The 27,819-nt window shown below is 43.7% G+C and overlaps 1 protein-coding gene across 1 annotated transcript; it reads right to left on the bottom strand.

Annotated features, from left to right (window-relative positions):
* Positions 1-10,042: 10,042 nt before the first annotated feature.
* On the bottom strand, positions 10,043-23,236 carry LOC144103417 (uncharacterized). Its single transcript, XM_077636138.1, has 5 exons — positions 22,868-23,236; positions 20,811-20,853; positions 14,935-15,258; positions 12,620-12,931; positions 10,043-10,401 (listed from the first exon to the last, which is right to left on the bottom strand). The coding sequence occupies exons 4-5, from the start codon at positions 12,915-12,917 to the stop codon at positions 10,043-10,045; spliced, it is 657 nt and encodes a 218-aa protein (XP_077492264.1). The 5' UTR covers positions 12,918-12,931; positions 14,935-15,258; positions 20,811-20,853; positions 22,868-23,236.
* Between the last annotated feature and the right edge of the window lie 4,583 nt (positions 23,237-27,819).

Consider the following 27,819-nt stretch of genomic DNA (forward strand, 5'->3'; position numbering starts at 1 on the left):
TCGTTCCTAATCATAAAAGCGGTCCATCTCTCGTACCTGCATATGCTGCAAAACAGTTGTAAGCATTATCTATAGTGCTGTGATGAAACACCTTCAAAACACTATTTTTTTTATTTTCAAATGCCCAACAGGGATTTAGACCTGGCTCATCTTGGGCGACTTAACTGGTGGAATTCTGCGACCTGTTTTATTCTTTCGACATTGGATTTCAGGTAGGCTGCATACATTTTTAGACCTTCTGAATGCCTTTACTACCATTCCTCATGCCTTCTATTAGATGAATTATCTTGTCTCTTTATACACCCTACGATAATCGCTTCGAATAGAAATTACTTCAAGCGAACAAAGCATGTTTTGATCAACGGATCTACATGTCTGAAGTGGGTCTGTTCTGGGGCATTTATTATTTATAATATTGATCAATGATATTGTAAAAGGCCTTTAGTTCAAAGTGCGATTATTATGCGGGTATATGCAGAGTACTGTGCCATTTACCAGAAAACTCACAATGACTGTGATGTTACAGAATGTTTATATACAATTCAGGGTTGGCGTGAAAAATGATATCAGTGAACAGTGAAAATTAAATGAAAATAGGATGTTGGGGAAAGGAAACGGCGCAGTATCTGTCTCACATCTTAGCGGACACCTGAACCACGCCGTAAGCGAAGGGATAAAGGTGGGAGTGAGGGAAGAAAGGAAGAGGTGCCGTAGTGCAGATCTCTGGAATAATTTAGACCACCTGGTGATCTTTACCGTGCACTGACATCGCACAGCACACGGACGCCTTTCGCGTTTCGCCTCCATCGAAATAACGTCCGTGTGCAGTGCGATGTCAGTGCACGGTAAAGATCCGCAGGCGGTCGAAATTATTCCTGCCCCTGAACAGTGCTAAGTGTCAATTCGTATCATTTAACCGAAAACGCCTTCCGGTGAAATCAGACTAAAATTTGAAAGGACTACCACTTGAAAAGGTTGAATCGAGCCTTTTCAAGGAATTTGTAAGTTAACGTAACAAATATCTTGGGGTCTATGCCTCAGAAAACCTAACATGGAAGAGACATATTGAATATTTGACCTTAAAATCATCTAGAACACTTAACCTCATTAATTAGATAAAATTTTTATAATGCCTCAAAAAGAGTAAAAGTACACCTTTACAAAAAAATGTTCGCCCAATACTCGCTTGCGCGGGATGGGACCTTCAAACCTCTTACAGCTAAAATAACTTGGAATGCATCCAAAACCGTGCTACCAGATTTTGCTTCTGGAATCTATAACTTCCGCAATTGTATTACATTAATGAAAGAAAACTTCGGCTGGAATCGGCTAAAGATTAGAACCTTTTTTTCCGAATTTACTCTGGTCTTACAGGAATAAACAAGCACTTGTACATCTCACCAGCTCTTAACGATGTGATCATGAGTTGAAGCTTCTTGAAATGCGCAGTCTCACTGATATGTTTGCCGCAATTCATTTTCTCCGCGTACTTCCGCTACACGTGTGCAGAGTTTCAGTGCCTCCTATCGTCCCAATTTGTCGTAGAAACATATCCCTTTCACTTTTTTCCTTTTATGCCGCATCGAAGTTTCACTGGATAGAGTGCCATTATTCTCCTGCTGTAGTGTAATTTTTTTTTATTAAGCCGCTTGCAAGCCTGCTGTTTTGCGCCTTTTCAGTGCTAAATTGCTGTATGCTTTGTTGCTACCATCCAATTTTCAGCATATGTTTTTGTACAATGTCCTCCCCGCAATAATGCCCTTGTGGTGCTGCAGGTAACTGAATAAAAAAATCTGGAAAAAATCTTGTATAATATAGGCGAGTTTTTAAGATACTTTGGAATAAATGCGGATGAGATTTAATTTGTGAATTAATTTGCAGTACACGACGCAGTCATAAGTTTGCAGCGATCAATAAATATACCATATACACTTCTTCGGGAATTTATTACTTTCGTGAAGTGTTGTTTCCAAGAACTGCATTACTGCTGAAAAGCCTTATTGGAAACTGTGTTGCTTGTTTTCTTTGCTGCTTTCTTCCAATTATTTCAAAATTTCCATAAAAATGTGCTTCATAAGCTTGAAACAACCCCTTGTAAGATGTACTTGTCTGCGGTTGTAAATTAGCATTTTGTTTCCTTCTTTATAAATGCGGTTCATCTTTACATTAAGCCAGTCAGCAGGAAGTACAATGTGGGCGTATGCCCGAGCACATGCCCACCGGAAGGCACACACGGAAGGGGAACTGGACGCAGCCAACGTTTATAGATAGACTATAAACGTTGGTCAACGCTTATAGATAGACTATAAACGTTGGATGCAGCCTCTAGTTGGTATGGAGCCATCTTGGAACACCAACGAGCCCTCAGGAGGACCTACCCCCTCCAAACAAAAACCTTAGTAGAGAGCAGATGGTTGCCTGGAGACAACTGCACACTAATACACACCCCAATCTCAGTTTACTAAGCAAAATCTATCCCTCAGCATATGACAGCAAATGCCCGCTCTGCGGGGAATACTCAATGCTTTATTACGTACATTACATGGGCCTGTCAGAAAACGCAGGCAGCGCCGATAAACAACACACGAACACCGGAGCAGTGGTAGGCTGCGCTGTCCTGCTCGAAGCCTGAAGAACAGCTCAAGCTGATTGACCGGGCTCGCAAAACTGCAAAGGCCACTGGGGCCGTGACCTGATCGAGGGACCCACCTACACCGCGAGAATCCTCCTTTCCAATGAAGTTTTTCATTCATTCATTCAGCACGAAGTGCGGCCGTTTTGACTCACCAAATACTGTGTGCAGAAAAAGTGTATCTGCTCGGCATATCGCTTTAGAGACACATTAGATATATAGCCCGGTTCGAACTTTTTTATGCTTAATTACGGCATTTGTTCCCGTTAAAACAGGTTGGAAACATTGGGCGAATGAATCTGCTCCTTTGTGTTCATCCACGACGATCATTCCAGCAATTTCCAGTTTATAGGTGTCTTTTGGCTCTGTCAGACAGCATAAGAACACTTGGGGCCGAGTTGCCAAAAAGTTCCCAATGTGTCAGTAAAAATGTATGCATCGCTGTATTAATTTCAAACTTCAGTTGATGAGCCGGTATAAGAACCTCTGGGGTATTGCTTTTTCTCCATCTAATAAATTTCCTTTCTAGAAGAATTATCGAACCTGTTACCCGTGGACTTCTATGTTTCATCGTTTTATATCTTTTCAGAATAAAGTTGGTTTTGCAATGCACAAGTTCATCGGTTAATTTTATCCACAGGCTATTAATGCATTGTGATGCTGCAGTGGAAAAAACTGTCTAAAGCTATTTCGGGGTTGTCTCTCTAATTGGAATCATTTAGAAGAGTTCAGTATTTATGTTAAAATTGGGAACTTTAATACAAGCATCTTGTGATCAGAGATGCTTTCTACAGTAATTAATGAGTTCAGTGAGCCCGACAGGATGGCAAGATAGAGTTTCTTAGCACTCGAGTAGGTTCGTTAACAATCTGGGTCAGAGACTCTGAACATTATATGCAGGAGCCGCGGTCACAGGTATGCACTTCTTTACCGCCATTAGCCAATGCACTGCAATCAATTTCAGGAGGCCGAAGTCGTCAGTTTAGTGCGATCATTAACTATGAAGTCCTGCATTTTCAATTTTCAGGCTCTGTCAGTCATCTGTAAATGGAACCTATTACTAGCAAAGAATCATTAAATCTACTACTCTACCAAGCACTTTCATAATTAGCTTTTCCGAGGTATTGCATGAATGACATTATTTGCAATAGGTGCCCCACCCTTCCGGCTATCAAGATCTCAGCGTGAGGGGGGCTTTCTGAATGATGTATGCTAAAATGCAGCTGCATTTCCATGATTCATTGGTTATTAGGATTTAAAAGGCGCGATAACTGTCTGGCTTGTCTACCGCACCATGTGGGAAGGGAAGAGTGAAAGGAAGGAGAGAGGTGCCGAGGGCTCCGGAATAATTTCGACCACCTGGGGATATTTCAAGTGCTTTGACAGCTCACAGCACACTGGTGCCTCTTCAGATTCGCCTGTATCAAAACGCGCCCACCGCGGCCGAGTTCAAACCTGGGTACTGCAGCTCAGTAGCCCAGCACCCTAACTACTGAGCCAACCACAATGGGCCGGTGATTATGACCACTATGGGAGAGTAGAGCAATAGTTTGATATTCAATAACCTAAATATATTATGTAGCAATCATGTCTTTTTTAATCTTCGATTCCTGGAATGACAAGGTAATTTGCAATGATATGCTGGAAGTTCTTAACTTCCAGTCGATGTTTTCAACAACCTGGCATTACAGGATGAAACAACACTGAATTATTGTGCACACCAAAAAATAGTCTGCATGCACTAAGTTTGGTGAGGTAAGTTACGCAAGAAAAAAAATCAAGCTGAGCAAAACAGGGGACTGGTTTTAGGCAGTCTCGAGTATAGTAGATACATGTACAATTTTCCAATCGTGCTTGCATAACTAATGAAAAGCACACAAGATACTGAGTGGTAAGAACAGTCTTTATTTTAAAAACATTCCTTTCGCACCCTAACATATCAACAAGCCATTTAAAATAAATGGTAATGAAGCAGCAGCTTTTTTACAAAGCAGATTAGCGCAAGGAATTCTGAACCAGCAGAACACGCTCACCACACTTGGGGAGCCAAAGAAAAAAAATGTACAATATACACAGAGCAAACCATGCTGACAGAAAGACAATGCGTGTGCAGTGCACGTTGTTTCTTTTTGCAACGTATGAACCCTCGTGTCGCTTTCGTCCGATCGCCACTCCATCTGACGGCACGCGTCGCACTAGCTTAACGTCTCATCTTTCGGTGACGCTGAGCAGAGCGGACGTGGCGCAAGCGTCGTACATCCGCTTCAAGTGCACGATTCGTTTGCTGCTAAGCAAATTCGAATGGCACGAGCATATCGACAGCGAGAGCCTGACAATTTTTTTTGGTACACAAAGGGCGATGCGGAGCATGAAAATTATGTAAATTTGTTATGGTTGTCATGCTGCTTGCCGAAGCAAGCAAGTACTCTTTACAAATCCAGGATACAGCAAATCATTCTTTCGGCTTATTTACAAAACAGCTAGAACAGGTCCAGCCATGCCACGATGAATTTGGACTAGAATGCAGCCATGCAGAGGAATAATTCATTTATATAAGCTCAGCAGGTTAAACAACGATGGTTAACTCCTCTTAATGAACGCTGAATTAACTTCTCTCGTTCAAAGGCGCGTATGGCAAACGACAATGGCGGAACCTCTAGGCACACAACCTTCAGGCACCTTTCCACGCTTTTAATGTGCCTTTGTTTCCGGTGTCTTTCACACTGCTGCTCTTGTACATTAAAAATACCACTCATTAAAAATACACACCTCTTCTACAAACCAAACGTTAGCACCTTGGTGGCAACAAAAAATATAAGATAGGTCTTAGGACGGCACACCTTTAGGTGTGGGTAACGAGAAATCACAGATCTCTATGGCAGCTTCCCATATACAGGGCGTGACAGCAGGTAGATGAGCTGAGTGCACTACTTGTGAGAAAATTTGATCTCAAATTTAGAGCATGAACAAAAACAAGCATCGGAGGCATTAGAATAACAGTAAGGTAGAGAATCCAGCCTTAGTGGTGGTATTTTAAACTTGCACACTTGTGAAAATAGTGCATCTGTCATGTACTTGTATTAACACTTTGAACCTCAATAGTACCAACCAGTAACGTTCGTCAGAATCTCAAAAACCGAAATGAATCAGAAACAGATCTTTACCAGTTTATGGCAAAGCCTAAATAAACCCTAGGCATACAGCCAAGCCTCGATATATCAAACCAAGATCTTTTGAATTATTGGCAATATCAAACACAGATTATAATCTTGAAAAACCCATTTAACAGTGAAGTTGCGCTATATACCAAACTAGAATTTTGCTCCCAAATATTCAGTATATCGAGCTGTGAAACAGCGCAACAAGGCGAACGTTGGGTGTGCTTGAGGGTGGTCATGGATCTCCTGACCCGATATTCCATGCAGCAAAACCTAGCAAATCCTAGCAGTGAGGACAATTGTGCTAAAGCCTAGCAGTGAAGACAACTGTGCTAAAGCCTAGCAGTGAAGACAACCGTGCTAAAGACTAGCAGTGAAGACAACCCATCTAGAGACCAGCGATGAAGACAACCAGGTTGAGCCAAAGCCCAGCGGTGAAGACAACCTATAGCCAAAACCCAGAGGTGAAGACAACCTATAGCCAAAACCCAGAGGTGAAGACAACCTATAGCCAAAACCCAGAGGTGAAGACAACCTAGCCAAAACCTAGAGGTGAAGACAACCTAGCCAAAACCTAGAGGTGAAGACAACCTAGCCAAAACAAATGGCAAGAATTTTTGGCCCCTTCCTCTCCTCCTTCTAAGAGCATATAAATTAATTAAATATATTAATTTCGTTAATAAGACAAACGCAAACTGTCAGATTTACCAAAAGTGGGTGTCATAAATGTCGCTGATGCCGGAGTGCTTCTCACGATGCCACTGCCACATCGCGCACCCGACGTCACCAGGACGCAGTACTCAGTGTCGGCGATGCTCTCGAAATCCAGCCACGTCTTCGACGTTTCGTGGTGTGAGCAGCTCCTGTCTTGTTCGCTTGCATCGCAAACGCTGTAGGCGTCGCAAATTTCAACGATGTAGAGACGAGCAGGGGCCCAGGGTGCTGCTGAGGGATTCCATTGCACTCGCGTCAGGGTAGTGGATTTCCACGTGAAAGTGATGTTCCTCGGTGTGTGCAGATCTGCGGTAAAAACGAGTGCAGTAATGTACTGTACTGTTAAATTAATCACGCGCGTGATTCATAATTCCTTTTGTTTAATTAACGAAGAATTACAGCATCGGTATGTGCTTTATGCACGTGAAATAGAGAGCCCCATAATCGATGACAAACTCTAGCCGCCTCTACCTACGAAATCTGAAAGCGTACAGCATGTTAGCGTCCAACAAATAATTGGGCCTCTTGTATCTTCGCCAGGCGAACCGACAGTGATTGCAGGTGGAAGCCCGGTGTCGCAATTTTTAATACAAATTTTTCTTTACTTCTTGCTCACTTGTCTATATACATAAACGAACGGGAGCCGATGTAGTGTTTCGGCGGCCACTATGCAACTACTGCTGTTGATGTGGGTTCGTGTGGATTATGAATTTGACGTGGACTTTCATCTGTGCCTCAACTGCGTTTAACCCTTTCACCCTGGAATTATTCTTTTCATAGCAAATTTTTTCCTCTTTGTTTTTGAAACGTATAAGGTAGCATAGCTGTGCAAGAAAAATTAAAGCTCGGGGTGGAATAAATTATGTATCGAGAGGAACGCTGTCAAAATAGGACATCAGGGCTCAGTAAGCATGGAATGCGAAAGGAGCAGCTTTAATTACGATTCAAAACAAAGAAGTTAACCGAAGGGTGCCTGATTTAGGAGCCGGGATGACTAAAAAGTAGTGCTTGTACTTAGTAAGGGATTGATCGCTGTTTGTCTTCCCACAAAAGATGCCGCTCTCTCCTGTTCGCCTTTCCGTAATGCATTATTTCTCGTCAGTAGGTGAGTTTACCTGCTAACAGTGCACCATGTTAACCGCACAAGTTAAAAAGTTGCTTAACCATGCCAGAAGGCCACAGCATAGAAGCTGAGAGTGGTCCCCACATCAGTACTGGGCTCTTCTGTCAAGTTTTATAAAGCGCTTCAGTGACGCTTTGCGGTGAAGTGCTCAGCAAGCACGAGGCAGAATGCATCTGGCTCGTGACTGTTTTCAAACCAGGTGTCCCCGCTGACGAGATCATGAAATGGAATATAACCTCTAGTATTTGCATTTTGACCAAATACGGTTAAGTACAAGCGAGAAGAAATTCAGTCTCATCCATAGCCCTTTGCAGGGCTGGCAGCTGTTGCCCAAGAAGAAAAGAGAACGCGCTTAGGACCGTGTCATATACGCATTATGAAGAAAGCGCACGTTAAAGATCCCCAGGTGGTCGAAATTATTCCGGAGCCCTCCACTATGGCACCTATTCCTTTCTTCTTTCACTATCTCCTTTATTCCTTCCCTTACAGCGCGGTTCAGGTGTCCAACGGTATATGAGACAGATACTGCGCCATTTCATTTCCCTAAAAAACCAATTATTATTAGCCAAACAAGCAGAATTGTCCAGAGGGAAGGGGGGGGGCACACGTGGTTCATGAGCGATGATGCTGCAGCATGCATGCCCCAGTCGCTTCCAGCTGCTGGCTAGCAGGTGCTCGCATGAGGAAGATAGTGGCAAGAGAAGATACAAGCGCAACATCAGGAGCCCTTTTATTTTCGCCATTCATTTCCTTCGGTTGCGGTTCACCAATATTCGCATTTTAATTGCTTGTCTCTCTCCAAACACTGGCTTTCCATGGTAGTAAAAAATGTGATTTTACGTTGCTTCAAAAAGCCAATTTACCGTTTGATTTAATTCCTGCAATGACTACTGTCGATGTCAACAGTGCTAACAAACTCATCACTACAAGTGCATCTGCAGAAAAATTGAGCACACGTTCTAGAAACGTTACCCATCAGAAATCAATGGCTTCTGCTGAAAAATGTTAAGCCCTGGTGGTTTAAAATTTATTATGTTAAAAACGTGGCACAACAAAGCCTCTAAGAGTTCAGTCATATTTTGAGGCGGCTATGATTGAGGATGGAATTTCACAATACATTAAAAACTTTCAGCGGAAAATAACGAATAGCTAATGATATACAATTTAAAAAGTTTCTCCAAAGCTCGGCTTTCTCATCCATGTTTTTTCTTCGTCTTCTTCTTCTTCGCCCCAGTATATGCCACATACCCACGCGGGGGGATTGGCCAAGGTGTAGTTGAATAAACAAAAAAGTTTCCATGGAAGATGACGGCAAAAGTGTAGCCCCAATCGTGAATTGCTGCTGTTGCTTCTTCTTCGTTAGAATGTACAGCTCAGTGGAATCGCGAGAACAATTATAACAATGAATAGCAGTAAAAATTAAGTCTTTCTCTATGGAGGCGATGGCTGAAGAATGGTGTTGTGGAATCAGCTGACACCACTAGTGCCGAAATATTTTCTTGCTTTGAATAGCACTATTTTATGCCCTCGACATCTTAGCCCACATTACTACCCGCGGAAGGAAAGCAGTCATTAGGGCCAACGAGTAGCGCGTTTTTTGCTCGAACGAAGTAAATGCGACCGCATGCGTGCGTTGCTGACCCTAGATGAAGTAAATATTTAGTCCTTGGAAATAGAAAGTATAAGCAGCTGAGACGAGTTAGTGTTTACTTTGCCTCCTGCGGAGGGCAAAGTTTGACGGCATGCTCACAGTTGATGAAAATAAAGAGCTTTAAAATATAAGCTGGCGAGAATACCCAACCGGTGAAAAATATCAGTGGAGCTTTTTAGAACGGCCCATGTTTGACCGCTAGGCGAAGGCGCATAGAAGTCTGCCGATAATTCCTGTGCACTTAGAGTTCAGAAAAACGAGAGGCAGTGAAAGAAGTTTATTACTGAGGTCCTTTTTTCGGTGCTGTATGAGAAACGAATGAATACCATAAATTTGTTTAACAAAGAGAATACAAATCGCCTTTTTTCAAACGAGAGTGGAACGGTTATGTGAAAAAGATTCAGAGTGAAAAAAACGCGCAGTTTATTGCAGCGTGCTTTGCGAATTGCTTCCGCGGTATGGCCTAGAAGGACGCTGTAGTTAACACGGAGACAACAAAGCGCCTTCTACCCATGCACGGCGTGGTCACGTGACTGCCGTGTCGATAACGTTTTGGCTGCGGCCGACACGTTGAGCAGAAACGCAGCACCATAATACGCGTACACTAGAGGAGGGGGTAAAAAAATCAGAGCCTTTCGCTTGCCCCCGAGAAGTAGTAAAGATAATTATAACAACGACCACCCTCGCATGAAGTACAGCTAACGACACGTAAACGAGGGCTATGCCAAATGAGTCATGTTCCTGGCACGTTCAGTGATCCATGTTCACCTGTACAGCATGTCTAGACAATCGTGTGACATACCTTTCCCTGGTATGAATATGCCCTCCACGGTGACTCCGTGGGAGGTTTGTTCTGGTGGACCATTCACATGAGTGTAAATAGTCAGGCTGGCGTTGGTGCAGCTCTTCACCTGGCTGCAGCTGACTTGCGTCTGGTGCGGCCGAAGCAATGTGCCGCTGACGCACGAACCCACGTGGCGATGTTCAGAGCTGCCTAGAACAGCGTTGCTGTCTGTGACTTCCATCCAGTAGTAGTCGAACTGGCCCTCGGGTCGCTGCCAGCTCACAGTGAAAGAGTCGTTTCCCACGGCCGTCACCTTTACCTTAGAGACATCAGGAGGACCTGTAAACATTGCTTGCTTCATCAACTTTAAGCTGAACATGCTTGCGGAACTCAAGAATGGCTTGGTAGGAATAAAAGAGGGGGATCTTCGACAGCTAAGGCTGCATCTGGTTAAGCCCAAAAATCATCGTCCTTCATTTTTAACTAAACAAACTACGCAAACAAACTCAAGGACGAGACAACACGGAAGAGGCGCACTCTTGTCCCATTGTATGTTGTCCATGTATTTTTTCTGTGTTGCTTCTTTCTTAGAGATGACAGACCAAATCACCCAACAACTTGCTATGATTCTTATTTGAGCATTGTTTAAGTTTATATAAAGCCTTTTGAACTATTAACCAATATCTATTTAACATCTCTAGAAGTAAAGTATTTCAGCATAAAAATATTAGTTGATCTATTTACCTAGAGTGCTCTCCAGATTTAAAGCCGTAATAATATTCAATAACAAGTTTCCTGAAGAGCGGAGGGTTATGGTGCGAACAATTGCGGGCTAGATCTAACCTTAAATAATCAGTTTTTATATCCATATCGTGACAGGTACTGATACTTGAGCATGCTTTGAAAAACATTTTTTTTACTTTTATTTAGCTGCAGAAGTCCCTGTTCATTACAGTTTACTAACTTAACATTTGAAATCTACTGCTATATGATTGCTCTCGCATTAACAGCAATAAAACATGTATAGTTAACGCCTCGAATTTTTCGTACCTCCGCCATAAAATATAAATTATCTGGCTCCAAAATATTTCGCATATTTTTCCTATACCGTCTTTGTTTAGTTTACATACACTGCCCCAATTAAGTTTATGGATTGTTAAGTAAGGCGCTGAAACCAGTTTACCAGACTCGAGATAGCAGATTGGCCTGTAAGATTACTGCAACACGCCAGAATTTTAACGCACATGTTGGACCAAGCTTCTGCATCTAAAGTTTATGCATCGGACGTTGGATAACCAATTTGAAAAGAATATCTGAAAATGCATGTTGAATTATGAACAGCCGAAATCCACAAAAAATTTCTGAGAACAACGATTGTAATTCTGTGCCTACATGTTAAGACTTTTATTCCTTTATCGAACTACATGCAGAAAGAGCACACCCCTAAAAACTAAATTTCCAGCGGTTCGTACTTACATATGGCTGATTCAATCGACACGACGAGCGTGATATAGAAAGTGATTTGCGTCTGTCGTTTTGTCGCACTCACGTTTTCCTACTACATATACTGTAAGCGACAAATAATTCATGCTCAAAACTGTTCAGTAGCCAATTGTAGCTGTGTGCCACATAAAACCATGACTGCAGACCTACGAACTACGTTGTTGATTTATTGTTTTTGTTGTAGACTACAACTGTTTTTCTGGTTACTCACCATTTAGTAACTACTTATCTATAACAACTGCATTTTGTCCTTGCACATTGATATTTTATTCCACTTGACTCCACATTTCAGTGATTGTTGTACCAAAATTTTAGGAAGGCGTGTGAGCAAATATTTCACTAACACAAGCATGAACGTCGCACAAACTAAATGATATGAGTTGCATTCATACTAAGAAGGGGAACGGCCGCATGCCACAGAGTGTAAATGAAAGAAAGAAGCGCAGAGAGTTTCTACAGGAAAGTGTCACACCTAGTACGGCGCAGGAACTCAGCTCCCTGCTTCTAAGACGCAGATAAAATTTTGCCTTCAGAAAAATTGCCTTATCCCCGAGAACATATACAACGGTGAAAATGTTGTTGTCTTAATGGACGAAAACAGCGTTGCAGTACACCAAGATATCACGTTTAGTGAAAACAAGGAAGCCTCCTGTTGAATGTTAGAACGAAAAATTGCTAGTCGAGGACTGGAAAAAAAGGAAAACGCTTTGCAAAGTGGCCTTGCCGTGCCCCATGGTAGCGATAGCATCGTATGCTGAGAACACAAAAGCAATTTTCTTTTAAAGATAACTGGCCACGTACTAGTTACAGGACTGAACGGCGAGTTCAGTGTTCTTGAAAAAACTCATTGATATCAGAAAGGGTCATAATCGCGGTGTTCGCCGGTTAGAACACACTGCTGAGCCGTACGAGTAAGTGAAATTAAGGGCGCAGCTCAGTGAGAGAGTAAAACATGCCATGGAACATAAGCGACATAGAGTTCATTAAAAAAGTGCCAATGGTTTGCGTTACATAGGTTTCCTGGAGGCAATAGAATGAGAAAGCGGAAACTTACGGAACGCAGGAGTCCTGACAACTGCCGCGGCTGGTCTGCTCAGGATGACGTCGCCGCCGCAACGGGTCGTCGCCGTCACCATAACGCAGTACGCTGTGTCAGCGGTGCTGTCAAACGGCAGCTTCATGACTGGCGTCTCGTAGTTCGTGCAGTCCATGTCACCAGCCTCTGCATCGCACGCGTTGAAGGAGGTGCAGACCATCACTGCGTAAGTACTAAGGACGGCAGACCACTCCTTAGGACCCGCCCACTTGAGCAGGCTGCGAGAGGGTGATTCACCGACTATCGTGATGTCCATGGGTGAATCCGGTTCTGAAAGAAAAAAAAGTCCCTGTTTAAGTTACAGGCCACAAAATACTGTTCTGTTCGCGTTTGTCTTCATGCACAGCAGTCTCTTGCTGCCGCTGACGCCTTTAGTCCTGTTCCTGGGCAGGAAAGTTCAGTTATTTCTGGTTTTAACTCTTCCAGCGTACCAGGTGACTGGAGAACGTATGTTGAAAAACGAAGAGTACCTGGATTTCAAGAATTCGCTTCTCATACTTAGAGCGCACAAAACAATGTGTCAAAATGAGCTTCAGCATTTGCATGTAATAAGTTTCTAGTACGCACCTGTGCACCACTCTACTTTTATAGAGTTAGTAATCCTTCTTTTGTGCTCCCTCGAATTCTACTACCTTCTTCCAGATGTTTCTTTTCCATTCTTTTTTCTTTCTGCGTTGTGTTTGTATCCTTAATCCGAGTTGCTTGAATTTTTACGCTTTCTATTTGCGCTATAGTGTTGTTGTTATTGTTTATTACTGTACTTCAAAATGATGTCTGTATTTTTTCTCTCCCTTTTCTGTTTCGAGCAAAGTGTTGTCAAAGTGCTTCCTGTGCCCCCCCCCCCCCCCCCATGTAATACCCCCTCCCCGGAGGCCGTTTAGGGTATTTGAATAAATAAACAAATAAATAAATAAATAAATAAATAAATAAATAAATAAATAAATGAATGAATAAATAAAATAATAAATAAATAAATAAATAAATAAATAACTAAATAAATAAATAAATAAATAAATACTGTTTTCCTTTACTCTTATTCTGCATCAACGCACAGTTTTCTGGTATTTTGTTCAGCGAGAGCCGGCGTCTATGCACCTGCTTTGAGGCTGCGGCCATGGTCGAACTGTCTATGGCAACGGGAAACAAGGCTGCCCTACTTGCGTCATCCGCAGTTCAAATTCTGCTCGAGAATGAAGTTTTTGCTGCGTTGATCTGAGCAGCAGTGTACGATAGGCGGAACAGCTCCATAACAGCTTCTGGGTTTGAAACATGCAGCCAGTCATTATGAACCTGTGTGACCCCACCGGACATATGGCTCGTAGTGCGAGCGAAGTACTGGGGTTTATTATGCATGCACGGAACTCAATAACATGGATATATCGGTTGAGAGAAGTACTAACGTCTCCGTATTTCTCACCTTCCCAGAAAGAAAAACTTGCATTTACTACTAGTGACAGCTCCCAGGGGTATAGTTCTTTAGAGTGTTCCCAGTTTCAGCAGGATAAGCCAGGAAGAAAGACCATTCATGATTTTTTTGATGTAGCTTTAGAACTACCGGTTTTCTCGGCACCGTTTTAGCAGACCGGAATAACACATTAGGTACCAAACACGATCATCACCATAACAGAACTAACCACGAATATGCTGGAGTAGCATGCCAGGTCAACAACCAGGCAGACCTCTCCTGTTTCATTAAAATCTCTCTCCTCCGCCTCCACGAATATGCAGTTAATCACAGAAACGTCTGACCATTCACTATATTGCTGTTACAGTCATTTTGGAACACGGAATTGTTAGACTGCAATACACAACATACGCGTAAATGAGACGCTTATTACCGAAAATTTTGGTTTCCTTCCTTGTTATCACAAGCACAAGCCAATAAATTTTCAGTTTATCATTTAGAACGCGTGATTGTGCTGGGCCAGTAATACCAAATTATGATTTTATGAATGTTTAACGTCCCAAAGCGACTCAGGCTATGAGGGACGCCGTAGTGAAGGGCTCCGGAAATTTCAACCACCTGGGGTTCTTTAACGTACATACCAATATATAGTACAACTAACTACTTCTCTATCAGGATGTCATAGTTCGTTTTTTTTAAAGCGTAAAACGTGCTCGTTTCTGGCTCTAAACGTATGCGCTATACATTTACTCCTGACACTTGTTGATTTCTTGATTTATATTTTGAATTGAAAGTATTCGCTCTTGGTTTAGTCTCGTGCCACAATTAGCATCGATTTGAAAGTAGCCACAATAGGAACAAAGCTTACCTTTGCCAGGGATGAAGATGTCCCAGAGTGTGGTGCCTGAAGATGTGCTTTGATGCGGTCCGTTACGGTGAGTCTTCACCGTGAAGGTCACGTTGGTGCAGGCTTGCAGATGGTCACAAGTGACGCGCGTCTGGTTTGGGTGCAGAATTCTGCCAGTTGCGCACGAACCAGCTCTATGTAGTTGAGGCGTACCACTGTCCCCACTGGCGCCGGCCGTCACCTCGACCCGGTAGTAGTCGAAAGGACTATCTGGTTGCTCCCAGGTAACAGTGAAGGAGTCCGCACCAACGGCTGCTAGGGTGAGCTTGGATACTTCGGGAGACTCTGCAAACAGTTTTAGTCGTGCTTTAATGCAGGCGTATAATTGTAGCGACGAAAGCGCTAAGTTGAGTTTTCATGAAAAATTAAGGCCAGCTTTCGGGTGAATAAATTCGGCTTCGGGAGGGAGTTTTTTAAGATCAAGATGAGTGGGTGAGACTGTGCATCTTCTAGTCGGCTACGGAAAAGATATAGCGGACTTATCTTCCGAAGCGCACACAGTACATTTTTTTCTGGTTGACTTTTAGATATTTCATTTGTGCTGTTCTCGTGATGTTTCAGAGTCCTTACATTCAAAATGTCTGCTCATCACGAAATTTCTGAATTCTTTTGTCAAAAGCTCCGTAAATCGCAAGATGTGTGGCGATCCACGGGACGCCTGAAAATTGGGTTGCGCTAATATATTTAAAAAAATAATCCTAAAATAGCGTATACGTTTTGGTGGTGAGCTTTGCGACGCCAGCGTGCACAGAGTATTAAGTTCTGCATTTTGTCGGTCTGTTCAACACTGAAATTTCATCGTCAATATCTAAGCACTCCGTACGAGATTTTGAGAAGATTGTACAACCACTATCTCAGTTATGATTGAACCCGGAGCAAAAAAAAAAAAAGGAATCAACGATGACTGTTACCTTTGACTGCGATGAGCGAGAAAAAACTGTTTCTTATTGTAACATAACAAAGAACGCATATTTGTGGCCCGCAGCGTTACAAAACCCTGCGCCCTGTCTAGTCGTACTAGCCTCTTGTGCTATGAATATGATGATATGGAGCAGCAAAGCACCTGCGACCCATTGTACTTCTTTGGGGAAGCCTTAACATTAACGACGTCTAGGGAGCACCTGTAGGCTGCGCGCTGTAACATTCATGTGATAAGTGGCTATATACGATGCGATATAAGGAGCGCGAGAGCTTAGGGGACCGTGGAAATTCTTGCCATCTATCGCGGCAGGCCAGTGACCAAGCAGATTTGTCGATTACTCCGCGCGGAACAACTCAGCGAATGATGGAGGTTACCATCGCAGTTTTCTAAACTTTGCACATGCATGAAGCGTACCTCTGAAAGAGGCCAGATGAAGGACTTTGACCCACTGTACAGGCAAATAAAAAAAAAAACGTTTGGACCCAGTAGACACTGTGCACTGTGCTCAGGTGCTTCTGAGACAAGCGGCTTCGGGGGCTTCGTAACTCAAACGAACTGTCTGCGTTGCTGTATAAATACACTACCACGAAGCTCACAAAACATCAATGAAAACAAAACGGAACCACCCTAAAATCTAATCTGTAAAGCAATCAACAAACCAGCAGATGTCAATCCTAAGCCACGTTTTCCCCACACGCTTTGCGCCGCAAGCTTTATCTCTTGTTAGTGGCCAAAAAATCTATGTTCTTCCCTAAGCGTCATGCTATCTGCAACGTCCAGTCAGTCAGAGCAATCTCGAAGAGCCAAAGCCTGCTGTCAAGTACCCCCACAGCCTTCTGCTGGCCACTATGTACTGTCGTTAGCAAACATGATAGGGATGCTCAAGTGCGTGCCGATGGATGGATGGATGGAAGGTAGGCGCGTCCCCTTTGAAACGGGGCAGTGGGTGTTGCCACTATGCTCAGTTTTTTTCCTCTATTTTGGTTTACTCTGCAGTAAGTTGTTAATACAATTAGCCATTTCCTTTAAAAAACGTCTTCCTACACTTTAAAACTTAGGTCACCTCTCTGCTTTTGTGCCACCAATCCTCCAATCGCTTCTTTCTAATTTCCACCGCAGATTTATTTACATGCTAAAACTGCATCCTAACGTATTATTGTGGATCGAAGAATTCCTTTCTAAGCGCTCCCAGTTTGTTCTCGTTAACAGCCAGAGTTCCAACACTCTTCCAGTAACATCAGGCGTACCCCAAGGTTCTGTACTTGCTCCCCTCATATTCGTAATCTACATAAACGACTTACCCTCAAACCTGGTTTGCAATGTTCGTCTGTTTGCAGACGACTGCGTTATTTACCACACGATTTCCAACACCTTTGACCAATCACAGCTGCAAAACGACATTGACACAGTGCATGCCTGGTGCGATGACTGGCTAATGTCGCATAATCCTAATAAATGTAAACTCGTATCTTTTCACCGCCGGCGTAACCCCCATATTTTCTCTTACTCCGTTACTAACGTTCCACTAGAATCTGTATACTCATACAAGTACCTAGGTGTCACCTTTGGCCAGGATCTCTCCTGGCGCTCTCATGTAACGAACATCGTCGCATCAGCTAACCGGTCATTGGGTTTTTTGAAACGTCATCTACGGCACGCCCCTCAAAGTATTAAACTTCTCGCCTACCAATCACTCATTCGACCAAAACTAGAATACGCATCTGCTATCTGGAGCCCGCAACAAGCATATCTCATCAGTTCACTAGAATCTGTCCAAAATCGCGCCACGAGGTTCATTCATTCTGCCTATTCATACGACATCAGTGTATCGTCACTTAAACGACAATCAGGTTTATCAACTCTTGCCCATCGTCGTCGCATTGCTTCTCTTAGTCTGTTTCATAAGTTTTTTTACAGTTCCCTCGAACAACCACCCTACATCACACCGCCCGCTCGCATATCTCATCGCACCGGCCATCCGCTGCAAGTGTCATGCCAACGCACCCGCACCGTCACTTTTTCCGCATCCTTTTTTCTTCGCACTGCTAAAGGCTGGAATGGCCTTCCCCACGACGTTGATGCCATCACCTGCCAATCAAGTTTTGTGAACAATTTAAATATGCATTTCTTAAATATCATGTAAGCAATCATATTCAACCCATATTTGTACTCCCACCCCTTATGTAACACCCCCAAAGTGGGGTCTTTAAGGTAATAAAGTGAAGTGAAGTGAAGTTATCTCTAAACCCTAAGGCCTCAGGAAGAGTGACTGTGCCTGCATCGACATCGGGATGGATACCATCGCATTTTAGGATTAGGTGTTCTATTGTTTCTTCAGATTTACCACACACAGCACATGCGTCATCTTCTTCGTTCATTTTTTTTCCGCAGCTGCGCGTTCTAAGACACCCTGACCTAGCTTCAAAGAGGAGGGCACTGCCTCTTGAGTTATCATAAAACGTTTCCTTTCTGATCTGCCCTTTCCAGCATCAATATAGTTCTACACTATGCTTCTTTTCCATTGAATCTAACCAATTTTTACCTTCGACGTTTTTAACCTGTGGTTTAATGCTCTTTCTTTCTCCTTCCTCGTCTCTGGCAAACTTACTGACCAGATTTTTAGTTCATTTCCGCCGCTGTGTGTCAAAGCTCTTTCTGTACAGGTATTTAAATACCTTAGATGCTCACCTGTTATCATCTAATTTCCTCAGGCGTTCTTCGTATAGTACTTTACTCTGAGCTTCCCGTGCATCGAACGTTGCCCAGCCCATATCCCCCTGTACTGCCTCGTTTGCGGGTTTCCCGTGGGCGCCTAGTGCTAATCTTCCGACAGTTCTCTGATTTACTTCTAATCGCGACTGAACTGCAGCCCTTAAGCATAGAGCCGCATTCCCGATAGTAAGCCCCGGCACCATTATTCCTTTCCAAATACCTCTGAGGACTTCATACCTGTTGTACCCCCACAATGCCCTATGTTTCATTATCTCGGCATATCTTCGCCCTTTTGCTATGAGGGACTGTTCGTGCTTTTTCGTGTTGTTTACCCATACCCCGAGATATTTGTATTCGGCCACTCGGGGTATTTCATGGCCTTGTATTGTAAGCTCCTGATCAGTTGTGCCGTTGAAAACCATCACACCTGACTTAGTTGCGCTAAAACTGAAACCTAGACTGTCTCCTTCGTCTCCACGGCAATTCACCAAAGTTTGCAAATCTTCCTGGCTTTCTGCTAACAGTACAATATCGTCCGCATACATTACACCCGGTAGTCGCTGCTCAACAACCTTTCCGCCTAATGTGTATGACAGATCATAACCTAGATTGCTTCCTTGTAGCCTTCTTTCCATACTTATATAAAACATGAACAGCAGCGGTGATAGAGGACAATCTTGCCTTAATCCTTTGTATATCTGGATAGTTGTTGTACTCTTAATTCCTTCACATGTTATTTCAACTTCATTTTCTCGATATATTTCCTGTCGAAAATTAATTACCTCATGACAGACACCTTCACCTTTTAATATGTTCCACAGGAGTTCCCTGTTCACGTTGTCGTATGCACCGCTTATGTCCAAGAAGGCTAAATACAGAGGTCTGTTTTCCGCCCTAGCTATTTCTATGCACTGGGTAAGCACGAACAGGAAATCATCTAAGCGCCTACCACTTCTGAACCCTTTCTGATGTTCCCCGAGTATTCTATTACTTTCTACCCATGACTGCAATTTTATTTTCACCGCCTGCATCGCCAGCGTGTATGTAACTGATGTTATCGTAATCAGTCCGAAGGATTTTATGTTCGTCTTAGTGCATTTTCCTTTATAAATCAAATTCATTTTACTCTGTTTCCAGCTGTGCGGAATTCGCTGATTCGTTATGACTGCCTCCAACACCTTTATCAGCGTTTCCTTGCCTCTTGGGCGAAGTTCATTAATTAGCTTGATTGGGATTTCGTCGATCCCTGCTGACGTACATCTTAGAATATTTGCTTCCGCCTTTTTCCAGTTAACATTCGTCAGTTCCACGTGGTTTTCTATTGTGCGTTCCTGTGTTGCTCCCTCATTTGGGGTGATTACTCTATCGTCTTTCTTAAATGGCTCAGCTATAACTGATGAAATGTAGTTCACAGCGTCATCTCCGTCTAAACATTTTCCTTCGGCATCGTGACTCTGTTCCTGCTTTCTGTGATTCGCTTTGCCCAGCCAGCTTATATGGTTCCAGAATTATATGGTGCCTTCGACTGATATTAGCGCCACAGAGCGCAGGTGTGTGGTGCCGAGAACATGCTGCCCGACGTGTTAACGGCAGTTGGTGATAGGAAGTGCCCTGCCGCCATATTGCGCGATCACGGGCCCAGCGGCCAACACTTGGTGTCTTTGTTGTCTGTAGAAAGCACGCACTTCAGCATTTATGTGAAGTTTTCATGCGGGGTACTCCATAACCAAGCCCTAGTGCTCAACCCCGTTGTCATAAATTTTTTGGGTGCCGACGTACACAGTGGGAACCAACCTACCTACACTAAATTGAACTTCAGTGCACAGCAGCCTAAGCCTCTGTCCCCGCTGGAGTCTTACATAATGCCAACGTCTCCCTCGCCAGTGTATCTAATTAATAGAGTGAAGCGACCTGCCCCACGGACAAAACAACATGGCTTATCGAAAAGTAAGAAACAAAAATCATGCAGCCCCTGGACACCACAAGAGACATCATTTTCGTGGAGAAATTAGGAGTCGCGTCAATCCAGTGAAGTGGATATTATCAAAAGGTAGCGGGTCAGGTTTAAGACTGCATCAAGTAGTACAACATCAGAATGACCTCAAATTTATTTGTTCTGTGGTAATACTACGGAATGAATCCTGTTAGCGGAGCAAGATCGACTTTGAGATATGCCTCAGGTACAGATGAAACGTGCACTCACCGTCATATTGATTCTGCTTGTAGGGGGACGAAAATTAGACATTCTGAAAAGCACAAATGACATATTTCAGCTTTAGGAAAACAATATGTAATCTTCGTAATTTAGAATATTCATAATAACGCTTAGGCAAATTAATGCGTTCATCATCGGTTTCAGAAAATTTGAGTGCAGACACTCAGCACCCCAAGCCAACAAAATTTAATGAGTATTAGCTCCTTAGAGTAGGAGCCTCGGTTTCCCTCTTTGGATTTCTTACAGACTTGAAAGATTTCACTTCGGAATTTGCCGTGTTAGTACCAAGCGATCACTGCCTGAATCGCGGGGAATATTTCTTGTGAAAGGTCGCGTCAGTCTAGCGTGGTTAACATAATTTTCTATAGCAGTTACCGCAGCATGAGGCATTAAGATTGAATTGGCCTCAGATAAGAGTAAAGCGGGAGAGTTGAGCTTCTTGACCTGTGTGGAGCAAAAAGCCGGAAATTTTAAAGCGAGAGCCGCTAAGCATGGGATTGATATGTACAGACTGTGAACAATCTTACACTCGGTGCGAAGTAGTGTGAATGGATAGGGCAGCGCTCCCCGCGCGCAAAGAGGCTCTGAAATGTAGTTACTATTTTTGTTAACGATGATATCAGTGGTCAAAGAACGGTTGTCCTAGAGTGCGTGTGAGGTGCATTAAGTGCGCTGCGAAGTGAATGGCGCTGAATGATGTGCAGTTAAAAATTATAGAGGGGAGATGGAAGCCGGAATGTCTCTGGAACGGTTATTTTAAATCGGGCACTAAAAGCCCCATTTCATTTTATTGTGAAATGCCCAGGCCACTGATATTGGAGATTTTGGAGCATAAAGTTCTGCGTTTTTCTTCGTGAGAATTAGATTGTGCCCAAATTTAGCAAATGTCAGTTCAAAAGATGTTTCAATAATATAGAAAAAGTGCCATAAGGAAGACAAACATTTGCAACTGCACTCCCAGAGATTATAAACTGGTCACTTGGAGGACTCGCCCAGCCCGTTTTTTCTCGATGTAAGCAACTAACGCCATCTGTTGGCCGCTAGTAGAGAAAACTGCGTAACTCAAAGGTTATACATCAAAATTGTAATTTTGAGAAACCTTGAGGGTCCAGAGAGATTCTGCACGAACATAGTGATTATCATAGACGACTCTTCCTCCCAGCCGCAAAATAATGGTTTACAATGCTTTTTGCGCTCAAGCCAGCTCTTTCCTTCCCGCGGCCATACATATAAACTATCATGATCATCATCATCAGCCAACTATGCCCACTGCAGGGCGAAGGCCTCTCCCATTTTCCTGCAATTAACCCTGTTTTTTTTTTCAGCTGCGCCCACCATATGCCTGCAAACTTCTTAATCTCATCCGCAAACCTAACCTTCTGCCGCCCCCTGCTACACATACCTTCCCTTGGAATCCCCTCCGTTGCCCTTATTGGGACCAGCGGTTATCTTGCCTTCGCATTATATGCCCTGTGCAAGCCCTTTTCTTCCGCTTCATTTCGAGTAATATGTCATTAATTTGATCAATCACCCACTCTGCCGTCTTCCTGCCCCTTAACGCTACACCTATAATTTTTCTTTCCATAGCGGGCTGCGTTGTTCAGCGCTAAATGGCAAGGGGCGCTAGCCGTGCAGAGTGAAGGTGTTTGTCGAGATTTCTGGGGCTAGTTCATGGGTCTCTTTCTCATAGCTAACCATTCGTAGAGGGTATGGCTGCTTAGACTAGTTTAAATTTTTCAGATACAGAAAACGTTAATAAATGACAAAATGCAAAAAATCAATTTTTGCCATTCTGGGTCGGCTCCTCATTACTAAAATGTGTCGCTTGTAGAGTTGAGCAGAGCTTCGAGAATTGCTTTCTGCATCACTATTTATAAGGAAAGAAAAACCACAGCCAACAAAGATGAAATGTTTTGTTTTAAAAAACCTCTTGCTCGGGACAATGTTTGTCACACATTAGTTTTTTTTTTTTGAAGAGCGGAAGAGCGGACCCGTGAAAGCAGAGCTGATAAATGCGAAGAAAAAGAAAAGAAAAGCGACCTTACCTTCTGAGTGCCCCGCAGAAAGAAGAAGGTCAAAGCAGGCCCAGCAATGATGAGTCCGAGGAGAGTTATGAGTACGAAGACCAAAAGCGGCTTACACCGTCGAGTGCCTGTTCCTTGGTGTCGTCCTCGCAGCAGATTCCATGATTCAGTGCCGATACCTTTGACCAGTCTCACCTCGGCATTCTCGGAGAGATATTCGACATGCGTCGATGTTTCTTCGCTTTTCATTGCGATCTAAAGAGCTGTTCGGATGTGTGTACAGGAACAAGATTTAAGCGGTTTAAGCTTCACTCTTGCGTTTTCCTATCAATTCTAGCAGAAAATGAGGACCATCAGGGAAGCGAATCGTTGCACTGTTTGGACGGCAATAATATCGATACCCGGAATTCAGACGAAGTCAAAAGTAAAACTCCAACCATGATACCCTTATAGTCCAAGTAAACACCGAAGGAATAAGCCCCTGGCTCTGAACGTATTCGTTACGTACTAACCAACTACGCACGGAGGGCTGCGTTCAGTTATGACGACGTATCGTGTGTCGTGAACTTTATAGCCAGTTTAGTGCGATGTGCTTGACGCCGCCTTCTCGCCCTAATGTTAAGCTATCATCTGGAGCTCCCGGCTTGCCAGTGTTGCGAGGTTCAGCCGTATGCATAGAAAGAGAGAGAGAGAGAGGAGAAACTATCCCAACGAAATAGAGCAGGAAGCTCCTGATGACATCAGCTCCGCCGAAAGGAAACGCGCCTGGCAACGGCACTGACATGGATTTATTGTTGCTTCTTGTTTATATGCCCCTTAAGAACGTTTCCTGAAACAGAAGGTCACTATGAGCGCCTTTTTTATCTCGTGCGACACGCATTCGCTTCTAAGCCTTTTAGTGCAAAATAAAAACGTCTCCTCTTCGTGTCTGGTACGATGTTATGTCTTTAGACAACCAAAAGAACTCTGCCAAATGTCAATGATTACAAAATGTGTTCTTTTTTTCTTTCTCACCCCGCCTCGGTGGCTCGGTGGTTAGGGCGCTCGATTACTGATCCGAATTTCCCGGGCTCGAACCCCACCGCGGCTGCTGCGTTTATATGGAGGCAGAACAGTAAGGCGCCCATGTTCTGTGCGCTATCAGTGCACGTTAAAAATCCTCAGGTGGCCGAAATTATTCCAGAGCCCTCCACTACGGCACCTCTTTCTTTCTTTCTTTCTTTTATCACTCCCTCCTATATCCCTTTCCTTACGGCGTGGTTAAGGTGTCCAATGTTATATGAGGCAGATACTGCGCCATTTCCTCCCCCCCCCCCAAGAAAAAGAATCCAATTATATACAAAATGTTTTTTGTTCAAAGAGACGTTGTGATAAACGCTAGTAAAGGTAGTCCTCTTTCCGCTAACACAATGGCTTCCTTCAGGCTCTTCCAAACCGAATGCATGCATACTCGTAGAGTGATATCGCCATAACAAGTATGGATGTAGCAAGAACGTCAAAATAAGCAGCTGGTTGTGGAACAAATAAGTATTATCAGCCGAAGAAAGACCGGAGAATCAGCCTTCCTTCATTATAAAGAATACATTTTAGCGCAATTTTAAAGTAAGGAAATGGTGATTCGCTTATTTGTGACTTTTCAAAGGATTTTGACTTGGTGAATCATAAAATTTTACTGTATAAGTTGGATATTTACGGCATACTTGGGTGTGCGTTGCTATTATTACGGACAACGTTATCACACCAGTGACAAGTTGTTCAAATTAATAACTCGATGACCAAAATCTTGTAGCTGGTTTGTGCTGTCCTGCAAGGCAGTGTAGTAGGCCCCCTGCTATGTAATCTGCATATTAATTGCAATGTTGATCGTTTTAATTGTCTTGGCATGAAATTTGCTGCTTAAATAACCTGGGATTCTCTTTTAAACTTTTCTGCAAGTATAGCTCGAATAACTGGTGCAGTTGGTCGGCTTAGATAAATTGTTGCTGCAGGAATTAAAATTTTGTTTTATAATGGTCTTTTGTATTCGCATGTGAACTACAGTGAACTTGTTTCGGGTTCAACTATATTTTCAGTCACAGAAAATTTACGTTATGCAAAAACGATATCTACGCTATGCGTATACTGATGGTTCTAATGCAGCAACTAAACATTTTTTGCATAGTTCTCCTGTTATTACGGCTCACAGATTATACTACTATCATTTCAGTAATAATGATAATAATTAGTTTTATGGGAAAGCAAATGGCGCGGTATATGTCTCATATATCGTTGGACACCAGAATCGCGCCGTAAGGGAAAGGATAAAGGAGGGTGTGAAAGAAGAAAGGAAGAAAGAGGTGCTGTAGCGGAGGGCTCCGTATAATTTCGACCACCTGGGGATCTTTAACGTGCATTGACATCGACATCGCAGAGCACACGGGCGCCTTAGCGCTTTTCCTTCATAAAAACGGAGCCGCCGCGGTCAATCATTTCAGTACAAGACTGAGATTGAAAGTCAGACATACTATACACAACCTGCATGCTTTGGAGTTTTTAGAAAGGAATGAGCAATATTGCGCTACCAGACACAGAGAATGTTGGGAAGCGGCTGCATGCCGAGTGACTTCTGGTGTGGAATGCCTATGTTATTCCTAGCCATCAATTCTGAACTATTATGAATCGACTAATTTTGACTGATTTGCATATTCCACTGGTGAACTTAAGTTCAGTTCAGTTGGTTTCCAGTCATGTACAATAGCTGAGTAGACCGGGAAAAAGCCGCACACGCGGCTTGACAAAGATACCACTTTTAGTAGCAGTTCGACGCGGCGATGGTAGGATACAGTAAAAAATAAATAAAAAGGAAGAGAAGAGAATAATAAGCACTACACACATTGTCATCACATAAACTCACCAGCATGGTTTCTGTGCAGTCTACACAAACGTAAAAAAAACATTAAGCTGCTTGGTCATATCAGTCTGTCCTTAATTTCAGGTCGGAATTCATTTGCAGACCCGCCGCGGTGGCTCAGTGGTTAGGGCGCTCGGCTACTAATCCGGAGTTCCCGGGCTCGAACCCGACCGCGGCGGCTGCGTTTTTATGGAGGAAGAACGCTAAGGCGCCCGTGTGCTGTGCGATTTCAGTGCACGTTAAAGATCCCCAGGTGATCAAAATTATTCCGGAGCCCTCCACTACGGCACCTCTTTCTTCTTTTCTTCTTTCACTCCCTCCTTTATCCCTTCCCTTACGGCGCGGTTCAGGTGTCCAACGATATATGAGACAAATACTGCGCCATTTCCTTTCCCCCAAAACCAATTATTATTAATAATATTACTAATAATTCATTTGCAGGGACATATTTCTGCTGCAGCTACATGAAGCGAAGCTAATTGTCACATATAATTGGGAATAATAATAATAATTGGTTTTTTGGGGAAAGGAAATGGCGCAGTATCTGTCTCGTATATCTTTGGACACCTGAACCGCGCCGTAAGAGAAGGGATAAAGGAGGGAGTGAAAGAAGAAAGGAAGAATAGGTGCCGTAGTGGAGGGCTCCGGAATACTTTCGACCACCTGGGGATCTTTAGCGTGCACTGACATCGCACAGCACACGGGCGCCTTATCGTTTTTCCTCCATAAAAACGCAGCCGCCGCGGTCGGGTTCGAACCCGGGAACTCCGGATCAGTAGTCGAGCGCCCTAACCACTGAGCCACCGCAGCGGGGCTGTAATTGGGAGTCTAAAATAAAATTGTGAACGAAAGAGGCTTGAAGAAGGCGACGAGGTTGGCGATAAGGATGACGTGGTTTAACCGAAAACTAAAGAAGATAAAGAAGCATTCGGTGAAGCGGAAAGAGATGATTGGTGGAGAGAAGAAGAAGACGACAACAAGGCTTACGAGGACTAACGCCAAGGCTATAAAAGGGCGACGGAGAGCGAGGCATGGGGGGAAGAACAGAGAAGCGGAGGCTCCGGCAGGTCAGGGACACATCGGCTGGAAGAGAGCGACGCCGGCTACTGCTCCTGTGAGCTCGCGTTCTACGGCTTCGCATCATGGACTTCCTGCCGTTTCTGAGCCTGTTCCGAGGAATTAACTGAGGACGCTACCAGCTGCTACGGCCAAGGGTGTCTCCAGCGCTGTTGCCACCCATCCGCGTGGTGCCCTCAACGCCAACAACACCGGCATCACCTCCACGGACGCTTGGACCGGGAGCTTGTACGACGCAGCCAGTGACGCAGCCAGCGACGCCAGCCGCAACACGTCAAACGCTATCTCGACGCTGGCTACTGGACCCATACAACGTTGCAGCCGCACCGGACGAGCCGTGAGCACGAACGCCGACCGCTAACAGTAGAACGCTAGTAGTAGACGCTGGTAGCAGCGTTCCCGGGTCGTGTGTATTCTTATTCTTTGTGTTTTGTGTTAGTTTTGTTAGTTTTGTGTTCTAGTGTGTGTGTCACGTAGGGTGTATTAAATGTGCGTCTGTGTGGGTACACCTTTTTCCTAGCCCATTCTTTCGGTCCGAGTGTTCTCCGGGGAGATGTGTGACACAGAGATATAATATTGAATGTGTGTTTGTTAAAGTATGACGCTAATACGTACTTAATGCCTGAAACATGCAATTTGTGCGCAGACAAGGGCAATGTAACCGGCCCTACAATTTAAAGTTGAACGTGAGCAGCTGGGCAGTTTGCCTTTTCTCGAGGTTGTGCTCACAAGGCACGACTAAGGCTTGCAGTTCTGGGTATACAGGAAGCCAGCCCGCACGGGATGGTACCTCCATTTGAAAGCGAACCACCCCGCTCCCCACAAGGCATCTGTCATTAAACCTTTATGGAAGAGAGCCGACACCGTATGCTCTCCACATGAAGGAAAAAGAAACAAGAAGCGAGTAGTCTCCGATCTCCAAAAAATGGCTACCCCATTTCATTCATCCGACGAATAATCCAAAAACAAAAAAGAAAAAGGAAAACAGCTCCATTCTTTTCCCAAG

This window comes from Amblyomma americanum, chromosome 9 (assembly GCF_052857255.1).
Source record: "Amblyomma americanum isolate KBUSLIRL-KWMA chromosome 9, ASM5285725v1, whole genome shotgun sequence".
Taxonomy (NCBI): domain Eukaryota; kingdom Metazoa; phylum Arthropoda; class Arachnida; order Ixodida; family Ixodidae; genus Amblyomma; species Amblyomma americanum.